This window comes from Drosophila arizonae, chromosome 3, assembly GCF_054131065.1.
Source record: "Drosophila arizonae isolate 15081-1271.41 chromosome 3, UAZ_ARI_1.0, whole genome shotgun sequence".
Taxonomy (NCBI): Eukaryota; Metazoa; Arthropoda; class Insecta; order Diptera; family Drosophilidae; genus Drosophila; species Drosophila arizonae.
Genome location: NC_142923.1, coordinates 5630874 through 5642702, shown reverse-complemented (window position 1 = coordinate 5642702; position 11829 = coordinate 5630874). Strand labels below are relative to the sequence as shown.

The window sequence follows — 11829 nt, the reverse complement described above, 5'->3', positions numbered from 1 at the left end:
TTGAGATTAGTTTTTCCATTGGCAACATAGAAATTTTACCCCTCATAAACATATTCCAGAATCGAGTGGAATAATTCGATTTTTACCATTTTACAGGTTGCTTTCAATAATTTCCTTAGCTTTTATTGGATTATTAACTAACGATAGAGGTTGATAGATGATTTGTTTATCTAAGCAATTGAAGTTATCAGCAATTCAGTCAGCTGAACAAAGTTTCTGAAACGATTTTTATACCTATTATAAAAAAAAAAAATAATTTTCTATGATTTTTTTCAAATCAAAATTCTATTGATATGGTTTATTATCTTTTGAGTTTTATTATACCGTTTAATAATTTCATCTTGAAGTATAAATACAAATCACTTAATGGAAATAAGCATATTTATATATAATATAGATATACAATACATATATATATGTATATTATAAAATTAACGTAAGCCCTAGAAGAGGCTCTTCAGCCCAATGCCCACAAGCAGCAGCAGTGCTGCCAAGGACATCCGTAGACTGCCACTGCCATTGCAGCGATCCATCTGGCACACGTCGCACAGATCTCCCACTGCGTCCTCCGGCAAGCCAACTTTCTCGCGCACCGCTTGGCAGCCACTCTGGCCAACTGGTATGCGAACGCAGCCGCGATTAAGCACTGAATAGAGGAGAAAAGAAACTCGATTAGAAAGGAAATCGAATACCTTGTTTAGAAAGTGATCAGAAGGGTACATTAGCTCAGCTGTCTAGAGTTTCTGCACTCATCACATATATCTTTCATATTATTTATAAATTTCAAATAACTTTTCTATATGAAACTCAGATCATTTGATTATCTAAGTATGTACTAAAATTAAGATAAATTAAAAAAAAAAGAAATCTTTAAAATTGTTTTTAGAAGTCACCTGAATGATATTCAAGAATAAAGAAAAACTCTTTCAAAGACAAAATATACACAAATATTACTTAATCTTACAGTTTGAGTGACATTACTAAGGCTTCACAGGTTGAGTCGCGCATTAAATAAATTAAAAATACATTCCTATTAAGATCTACCAAGGCACCCAGTTTTAAGTCGCTGGATTAGTCTTAGAGTCACCAAACCTTACAGTTTTGTAAATACTGCTTTAGCTTTTACAGTCAGTGCAGAAAACTGTACGCAAGCTATAGAGCACTTGGTAGTCGTTAACCCCCGCTCGCAGTTACTACAACTTTGGCTCCACTTACCGCCATCTTTCTCGATGCTGTAGCAGGCCGCCGTACGATATTCAACGGCTCTTGCGTATGGCTCAAGGGACCGATAGTTGCGAATCAGCTGATCGGCTGCCCGGGCCGCCAATGAGCGACGCGCACGGCCGGATCGAGCCCCGGCTGCAAAGGCTGCTTGCTTTCCATTTGGAGCAATCGTTGTGGACTCTTCATTTATCGTTGTGGATTCAGGGCTTGTTGAGGAATCCGTAGCTGCCTCCGATGAACTGGATGCTGAGGATCCGGTAGATTCTGATGTGTCGATCGTTGTGGAAGCTTCGCTGGTTTCAACTGTAGTTGGTTCCGATGAACTGGATGCTGAGGATCCGGTAGATTCTGATGTGTCGATCGTTGTGGAAGCTTCGCTGGTTTCAACTGTAGTTGGTTCCGATGAACTGGATGCTGAGGATCCCGTAGATTCTGATGTGTCGGGCGTTGTGGAAGCTTCGCTGGTTTCAACTGTAGCTGGTTCCGATGAACTCGATGCTGAGGATCCGGTTGATTCTGATGTGTCGATCGTTGTGGAAGCTTCGCTGGTTTCAACTGTAGTTGGTTCCGAAGAACTGGATGCTGGGGATCCGGTTGATTCTGATGTGTCGGGCGTTGTGGAAGAATCAGTGCTTATAGCTGGAGTTGAGGAGGCTTCCGTTGTCTCTGCTGCTGAGGTTCCGGTGGATTCACTGGTATCCGATGATGTGGTTGATCCTGTTTCCGCAGTTGGCGTGGAGGTCTCGGTGGCTTCTAAAGTGGTTTCCGTCGTGTCATCGCTGGTGGGATCAGTGGTACCGGACGGTGTTGTCGTCGAGTCACTTGTCTCCGACTCCGTTGTGCTCGACGATGACTCTGACGTTGAGCCTTCCGTAGTTGTTGTCGATGCTGGAATATCATCTAAATCGCAGCTTACTAGCTGATCCTCATTCAGATCATTACAATCCGATCCAACGCATTCGTAACACTCTAGCGCATTAGCTAAAAAAATAAAAATAAAATAAAAAATACATTAAAAAGTTGTTCATATAAATAAAATAAAAGTTGTGTCAGAAATAACCCTGATTGATAAATGGCATGGGTGTGTGTGCTCATATGTAATGCAAGCCACTGATAACGTTATAAAAGAGGTTGAGAGGTTCCAAGAGGTTGAGAGGAAAAAAACTTCACTGGAAAAAATATGTTATAGGTTGAAGTGAGGGCAACTTTCATACCAATAAAAATACACTAATTAGATGCTCAATGGAAGGAAGGAATGTTTTACAAATATAGTTATCTAAATAATCTAGAAAATATGTTCAATCGGAGAGAATATTCTGGAGAATTTCTATGTATATAGTTGGAGGATATAAAATTTTCTTCTGTATGTGAGCATTGTAAATACTTGCAAATCTTGCAGTGCATGATGTAATAAATATTAAACAAGCTCTAAACTTAGTAGAGTCGAGAATAGCGCTTGATCGGATGTCCTGGTTCCAAAGTGCGCATAGAATAATATGTGCGTGCCAAGGCATTTTTGCGACATGCGTAACATCAAATGTGAACTAATTACAATAATGGGCATGGCCCTGGTCTTCTTCTTTGAATTGGGTGGAACATGCTGATAAGGTGTGTGCCCCGTGCGCAACTAGCGTAGTTCGCTCAAAATCATACTTAGGACAATAAAGAAATGAAATCGATCGATGTTGGAATTTTGCTTTTTTTTTTTTTTTTGTATTTTTTTTTTGTATTTTTTTTTATTTTTTTTTAATTTTAATTTCCATTTGTGATTGATTGAAATTGAAACTTTCATGTTTCTTTTTGTTTGTGTCTCTTCCTTTCCCTTTAGTAATATATCAATTATTTAAAAAATTTTAATTTTGTTATATATTCTTTGAATATGCTTTTCACTGTTCGTCAACGAGTATTGATGATTGCATAAATCTTAATAATTGGACGCGTTTTGCGCGCGTTTTAAAACGCGCTGCTCACCTGGCCAAACGGCAGCGCACACACACAAGGATAACAGCATTAAATAAATGAAACGCATTGCGATTTATAGTTTGTGTTTTTTTTTTTTCACTTTGAAAGGATATGTGGCTCAAGGATCGTTTGGCTACACTCGCGTTGCTCTCGCTTATGGACAACAGCTCGGCTCGACTCTCGAATGCAAACTACCAATTAAATAAATTGTTAACATGGCTTTTTTTTATCACTTGGCACCGGCCAAGATACTCACAGGTTGGCTGCTCGGGTCGGGCCAATGGCACTGATAAGGCCACACTGAAGAGCGCCCCGTTGGCTGGTTAGTAAGCGGTTACAGTGAACACTCCACAATCGGATGGTTGCCATGGCTAAGAGTTTGCTGGAGTTTCACTACATTAATTTCCAGGCTGATCGGAAGTGGATCACCTCTAAAAAAAAGAACAAGGCTGTAATCTGAATTAATTCACTGATAATTCTAAGAGTTCTCGACACGCAAGATATGCAAAGGAGCAATAATTCATAGATGGAGTTCGTACAGTCTTAACTTCACGTGTGGAGCCAAAAGAAATTAAATGAAATGAATATAATTTCACAAGCAGAGAATATTAAAATTCGGCACCTTAGAACGTATGAAATGAATTTATAGTTCATGAATGGCGCTAAAATTGAAAAATTTTATATGAAAAGGAGCTATATATAGATCAAACAACTTTGCAGGCAATGAATGAAACAAAATGGAAGGGGGATAATTAAAAATTAAAAATAAATATATTAATTGTGAGAGATATGAATATATTTATTTTGATGTATAACTGTCCACTCTAGCGTACGCTCACTGTACTATTGTTTTTTTTTTGTTGTGCTCTTTTGTTGCTGAGAGATATTTTTCGATGAGTCGATAAGATCGGCTATAATTGAATGATACGCCCCGCTGCTGCTGCTGCTGATAACTAGCATATTACGATTTCCAGGGCAAATATTTATATTGCCTTTTTGTCGACCCAATATCTACAGCGCACTTCCTCAGGATATAGCCCATTTGCCCCAGACCTCACCTGCCATAGAAGTGGACTGCGATAAGCAGGAGCCATAAACGCTGGTTTCCTATTGACCACTCGAAATGCGCATTCCGGTCGACAAATATTCTAGGCCAATGGACTTTATGTGGATGAGCTGGAGTCTTAAGGGCTTGCAATACCTTTCACAATGGGTCTACAACGAACTAGACTCGTGCAATGGCAAGTCAAAAATTTATTTATTTATTTGTTTTTATTATTATTATTATTATATTTTTTTTTTTCGATTGGCAAAGCTTCTAAGCCAAAAGTTATGAAAACTGATAAAAGTTTCTGAATGTTTGTATGGTTTTAGCCCAAAGAAAAATTGATAAAAAATAATCAAAGATAATTTTGAATATTTGTCTCTCCGTACATATACATATGTATGTAAGTGTATATGTATTTGGATATAGTAGTACCTAACGACGCACAGTGGGGCCTTTGCTCATTTTGCGTTGCAAAAATCATAACTTTTGAACCAAGCAAGATATTTCAAAAATTTAAAAAGCATTCGACAGAGAATTCTTCAAGCTATAAATAGGCCAAAATACAGGGTGATGCGTTAACAGGGTGCTTCACAGTTTTACCTCAAACCTGAAAAATGTGATTTTTGTTCTATAATGTATGTTTTTGTATGAAAAACTACAAATTTTTTTGTTGAAATTGATTTTATTTAAATTATATGCACTAAATATAACAAAACAAATAAAAAAATAAACAAAAAAAAATTAAAAAAAAAAAAAAATTTTTTTTTAATTTTCTGTAAAGTAGTCATCTGTTGAAGGGGGGGCAATGTCTAATAAGCTTAAAGTTTCGGGGCAATAAATATTTTCTAAATTTTTATATGTTCTTACATGTCTCAGTGAAGAGATAAATGGGTCCGAAGATGCTGCCAACATATTAAAAAGATCCTCGTTTTGTCTAATGCGTGAAATCTTGCAAGTATTGGAGTAGCGAAACTTTTTGTAATCTTTGTTCTTACATTCCTGGGCTTCTTCTGATAGCTCTCCTATAGGTAAACACTGATACTCTATTAGATTTCGGCCATGGACAAGAATTTTATGAACTGTGGGAGTAAGTTTCTTTTGCGGATACATCTCTTGTAATAGGTTTGCAGTTGTTGCTGCATACTCTTCAAATTTGGGCCCATTCACCATTTCCCTACAGTTGATAACATTTAAGATTATGCCTAAGCGTTTTATTATCGTTTGGTCTACACCTGTGATTCGAGCGGAAATCTCATGGTTAGCAAAAAATTTGCGTGAAGCATTACCATCATTAGAATTTCCATATCCGTATTTGGGGCAATCGACTTTTAACGCAAGTAATGTTTGAAACTCCTGTTGAATAATTTGTTTTCGAGCATTTAATATTTCTTTGTTCGTTGCACTTTCAGCAAAAGATTCTCCAGGTCGTGCAATTGTATATCCCAGCTTCAATATAAACTCCATGCACCTTATTCTCGCATGAAGTGGGGATAATCCATACTCATAATTATATTCATTCTGTAAGGAGTCATCAGTATTAGAAAAATCTTTTTGTGTATTTTTACAAATAGCACAAGTTAAAGTTGATATAGTACTTGTAAGTTCGTTAAGAATTTTACCATCAATCATAGTTAAAAAGAATTCAAAATTTATAGTTATTTTTTTACCACTAGCATCCTCAAACACATATGGCCTCAATGAATCAATTTGATTTCTGATGTCATCCACTGTTGTTCTTATGACATCGGAGGTCTCCCTGGTATACTGAAAAAGAATAGGACGGCAAAAATGTACAGAGGAGGGGCGTGGATTCTTCCAATAATCAGAACTTCCACTTCTTAGCCGAAGCGGAACTACAGATGCCATAAACATATTGGCATCTGAAATTGTGTTATCACTCCCACAAATGCTTTGTTTGTAGGAGCTTTGTCCAGACGATCCATCACACCCCCACTTATTGAGTAATGTGAGTGATTCTGGAAGTGTGTCTATATCCGGTAAGCTTCTTATAAGCCGCCTCGCCGTGTGGTCCATAACGTCTTGCAGTTTTGCTACAGCCGATGTGTCATTGACGATAACATTTGGTGGAACAGCTTCCTTTTTGCAAAATGCAATTTTCTTATAGCCGGGTAGGATATTGCAATTATGCCGAATCAAAGAGCTGCGTAAGATGTTGTACTTTTCCTTGGACAGCCCTAAGTCCATAAATAACGCAACGGCTTCCTCCGGAGTGTATTTAGATGGAAGATCATCAGTTGGTGTTGGTATACTCTCCTTAATCCTTTGCACTCTCGCTGGACTTGCTTTGAGCACTGCTTTCGTTATTTCTGATTTGCTTCGTTCTTGAACTTTTGTATACTTTACTGACAATGCTTCCGATAGATGTTCCTGAGAAATAGCTTCTGTAACCTCCCCAAGTTTCCGTTTCCTTGTGTATGCTGAACACTCGTCCAAAGATTTTGTAGGCCTTCCTCTATTCCCTGATGTGCTGGGAATATTGTCATCGATGTTTTCATCGCTTTCAAAGATTGTTGAGCTACGAAGCCATTCCATATGTCTCGTATTAAATCTGTTAATAGTCCGCTTGCATTCAGACCATTTAACTTTCATTTTATAATACACATTTTTAACTTTCCCTGCAAGCTCTTTATCACTTAAGAACTTTTTATCGTTGCCACAACACATATTCAATCCTTTTTTCACTTCTGAGAAAAAATAATTGTAGTCTTCGGAGGCAAGAAATAAATCAAACAAGGTCTGGTTTGACAAAGACATTATCACAATTTTTCAAAAATTCACGTTCAATACAAAATGTTATAGTTGCTCTTATGGTGTCAATTCACGACTATGCAGCGGTCATTAAATGCGGATCAATATATACGATTTTTAAACCGCTAATCTACCCGCGCCCTTTTTTCTACCTATTATTACCTAACATATTACGCTAACATCTATGAATCAATGATTAAAAGGTTATATACGGAACTTCATGACCTAATATACAGGTACCTGTATTCTTCAAGTGTTTACAATATTTCACAACAGGTATAAGTAAAAAAACATTTACGGAACTAACATTGACCCTTTTGCAAAAAACCCAATCCCTTCTATAAACGTTTTGCCGTCGGCATTTCTACCTACGGCATGCAGCTGCATGCAAATTTGACCTTTTTTAGTACATTTTGTGCGTTTTTATGCCGACTTTGGGTTAGTTTTTTGCTCTAGAAATCCGGGGTGGCACCTGGTGGCAGCCAAAGTTTTATTTATATTAAAGAGGATATCTTCCTTAACACGTGTATATATACCGGTGCTCGGAACTCGGCGGAACTCAAAAGATATAGACTACTTTAGGTAAAAAAAATGGTCAAATTTAGAGGTTTAGTAAATTTAAACCAGCTCCGCAATGAAAAGGCGTATTAACATAATTTTTTTTGTATTCTATTAGTAATAGTCCATTCTTTAAATCGCAACCAACACTGCAAAAATTGGTGCAAGATTTTTCCTACAATTCAATTGACAAGTGGCATATTTTTCACAAAAATACGCTGCTCTTCACAACTTTGCCACTTTCCCAAATTTTGAAGGGCTATAACTACCCTTAAAATTGACCGATTTTCAAAAATCTTTCGGCTACAAACCAGTAGATCGATTTATTTTCATATGACATCAACTTTTTAAAAATCGCTTAAAGTACCTTTTTTGATTTTTGCCACGCTCTGCCGGCAGAGGCCCCACTGTGCGACGGTGCAAGTTGAATATTTTCGCCAACAATTTTTTTGCCGATGATTCACATATTTAGTCAGCCGTTTAACAAATGGCCTTTGTCTGCACAAAGCACACGTAATCAAACGAATAGAAAAAAAAATCCAAACAATAAATTCTCAAAAATATTTTAATAGCTACGAAATGAAAACCAAATATAAGAAGTGGGTTAATAAAGATAAATATTGCCTTTAACGGAACAATACATTTCCGTAAATTGCAAACAAAAAAGAAAAGAAAACAACACATACTATGCACTTATTTAAGCTTATCATCTAAGGTCTATAAACCTAAAACAGTTCGGGGAAAAAACCTATTTCAATGCCATTGAAATGCACTTTTAGTGAATTAATCATTGAAGGAGTGGATACCTATCTTGATTGCTTAAATTTTAAAACAAAGTACTTAACTGTCAACAAATTTAGAAATATAACGGTTAATTACCCGTCTATGGCTCTATCTTTATGTCTAAGAAATCATGACTGTAAAAAAAAGAATATATAGATTATTGCATATATACGAGGTCAGCCCAGAAGATACTGCATTTAGATAGAGTATTTCAGCTAGTTTTTAGTTAAGCAAACTTAACTTACAATTTTTGCTAAGCAAATTAAGTTAACTTATATCAAATAATAATTTTATATATTATTGATTTTTTATACAAGTCATAAGAAAATCAAAAGTTCACTCATTGCACGCTATCTCGCGGCCAGTTAAAAGATAACTCGAAATTTAATAAAAAAAAAACTTTCACTCACCCTGAGTTGTTTATCATCGTCAGAGATATGAATATATATATATATATTCTTTTTATATAGAAATCATTATCAAATCGTAACACTTTATAAGGCAAATAATTATATATATTTATGATTTATGAAGGTCAACTTCTCGAGAAAGCTACACTCGCTCAGACAGTCAAAATAAGTATATTGGTTTATAAAAATAATGCTATAAGATCGAAATCAATTAATAAGAAGAAAAATCATGGGAGCTTAAAGCAAGTATCAATCAGTCGGTTCCATATCTATTTATATCATATATCAACTATTAAGCTCTTTCCCGATGAGTCAGATTCCATTTGCTATTTAGCTGTAAATTTTCCCTGGGAAAGTGACATATCTCTCGACTCATCGTATCTATAAATATAAATATTATTTGACTATTGCGCTTTTAATTTATGGCACAATATTTTGAGAGTAGGATGCGCACATACACTTTTTCGTACGCACTGTTTATGCATAATAAATACAAAGCAGAGCACATTTTTGTCGATTTGTATTATTATTATTATTATTTTTTGTTATTAATGAAATCTTATCTTATCTTATTGTTGGTGGTTTACTTTTGTGTACTGTTTGCTCTGGGCAAATTTACTTAGCATAGTTGGGCCTAAAAGTATGCCCCTTTCCTATTTATCAAAAATGTTTTTGTTGGCCCAATGCGGCGTATGCGCAATGGACGCAACATTGACCCAGAGCTAAATTAGTCCAGTCAAGTGATTCAAGCGACACAGAAACTTCTGATAACTAGATATATGGAGGTTTATCTGGCTTCTTAATATGTTTACTTCGTTAAATCGTGACGAAAGCTCTGAATGCCTAATCAAATAACAAAATGTGTTAACTTGTAGCTCAGGTATAAATAGAAATCTTCTTAGCAGATCAGAGGTTAATATAATTAGCATAGCTCAAAGAACTTTGTTTTCAAAGTTCATTATTTATATAATGTTAGATAACAGATCTTTTAGCTTTATTAACTTTCGATTTTTTATAGCATCCATAAATCTTTTGAGATAGAGTTTAAGCTATACCAGATTTATGAATGTGAACATGCTTTGCAGGTTAGAAAATTGATATGAAGAGCTATGTAAGAGGTATGGTTTGTCTTATTCTCCTAAACAAAAAAACAAAAAGAAATTTTTTTTTGGAACTAATACAAATTTCTTTACTAAAAAAAAAATAATAATAATAAAACAAGTCAGAAGGCTCCAGTCGAGACTGCTCGACTAGGAGATACCCTGAACCCTCCAAGCTGATATTAAAATCATTCTGGACTTCTATTATGCACACATATATACACATGCACTTATAAGCACGCGCTCTGCTAACTGCGCAGTAAGCAGCGACTGCGCTTGGGCTGCGCTGCAGTGTTATGAGAATTTATTTGTTGAAAGTTTCTTAATGAAACTTTCAAAACGTAATCATAAAAGTTATTGGATGAGTTATCGAAAAAATATGATAAACTTGTACTGCCTATGGTATACACGAGTATGCATGCCAAATTTCAGCTCTCTAGCTCTTATATCTTCTGAGATCCTTTTGCTCATACAGGCGGACGAACGGACGGACGGACAGACGGACAGGGCTATATCGACTCAGCTCGTCGTCCTGATCAAGAATATATATACTATATGGGGTCTGCGATGATTCCTTCTGCCTGTTACATACTTTTCACAAAACCATTATACCCTGATTTCCCATTTTCAATGGGTTCAGGGTATAAAAATAAAAATATATTTTTAACTCATATTGGCCTTTACTTCAGTTATGATTCCATAATCAATGCAGCTTACTTAAAATTTGAAATAATTTATTTAATAATTTATTTAGTCCAATGAATTTTAATCGAACTAATCAAGCATACCACAAACTAGAACCTGTTCAGAGTTAAAATAAATACATACAGTTTGACACGAAAGTGTTTTCACTTGGGAAAAAAATAGCAATTTTGTTCTTTGACATTAAAAAAAAACTACTAAATGTGATATTTCTAATTTTTTTTAAATTACATTATGTTTTTCAATTTGTTGTCTTACAAAAAAAAACTTTAAAAAAATTAAAAAACTATTAACATAGGCTTAAATAACAATAACAACATAAAAGATATTCAAATTCAACTGACACGAAAGTGTTTGCACAAAAATAAAGTATTCAAAATAAGGCACTATTAATTATATTAAGTATCAAAATTAGTATTTAGTATGACCCCCATTGGCTTCAATGACCGCTTCCAACCGTCTACTCATGGAATTGATTAGTTTTTGCACATATTCCACCGGTGTCTTCTCCCATTCCTCTAATATACAGGCTTTCAAATCGCTTTTGTTTGTTGGACGTCGCTTGGCTGTCCTTTTTTTGAGATCAGCCCACAGATTCTCTATGGGATTAAGGTCGGGACTTTGTGCAGGAGTATCCAACACCTTTGCACAATTGTAGAGAAGCCAGCACCTAACTATGTTAGCTTTGTGTTTGGGGTCATTATCTTAGTAAAACCTAAATGTTGGTTTACCATCCCTAAAAAATCCAAACTTGCGGGCACTGGACACTAGATTCGTGCGTAAAATCTCCAAATACTGTTTCGCATCCATTGTACTCTCGATAAAGCACGATTCTCCAACTCCTTTACTAGAAATACACCCCCAGACCATCACTGAAAGTTTTCCGAACTTAATAGTGGGAATTATATTTTTCCGTTCAAGGGCTTTCAACGGCTTTCTCCAAACACGGCTGGGTCCATCGTTGTAATACATCATCTTCGTCTCGTCACAAAATATGGTTTCATCCCAATATGAATCCACATGTCCCACATGCAACCTGGCGAATGTCAGACGTCTTTTCTCATGATTCGACGACAACAATGGTTTTTTCCGCGCAACTCGGGATGCAAACTCGTTCCTTTTTAGGGCTCTGCGGACATTTTCGCGGGATATGTCAATACGACATTCTTCCTGCAGCTCCCTGGCAAGCGTTCTGGTCGAAATTGTTGGGTTATCATTAACTTTCCTGGCCAGAATACGCTCGGCCCTATCTGTTAACGCCCGAGGTCGTCCA

At 36.0% G+C, this 11829-nt stretch overlaps 1 protein-coding gene across 1 annotated transcript; it reads right to left on the bottom strand.

Moving 5' to 3' along the window:
- Positions 1-292: 292 nt before the first annotated feature.
- On the bottom strand, positions 293-3461 carry Mur29B (Mucin related 29B). The gene is made up of 4 exons (XM_089464231.1): positions 3443-3461; positions 3196-3377; positions 1216-2205; positions 293-646 (listed from the first exon to the last, which is right to left on the bottom strand). Exons 2-4 carry the CDS (start codon positions 3251-3253, stop codon positions 444-446), a joined length of 1251 nt encoding a protein of 416 aa, XP_089320357.1. The 5' UTR covers positions 3254-3377; positions 3443-3461; the 3' UTR covers positions 293-443.
- Between the last annotated feature and the right edge of the window lie 8368 nt (positions 3462-11829).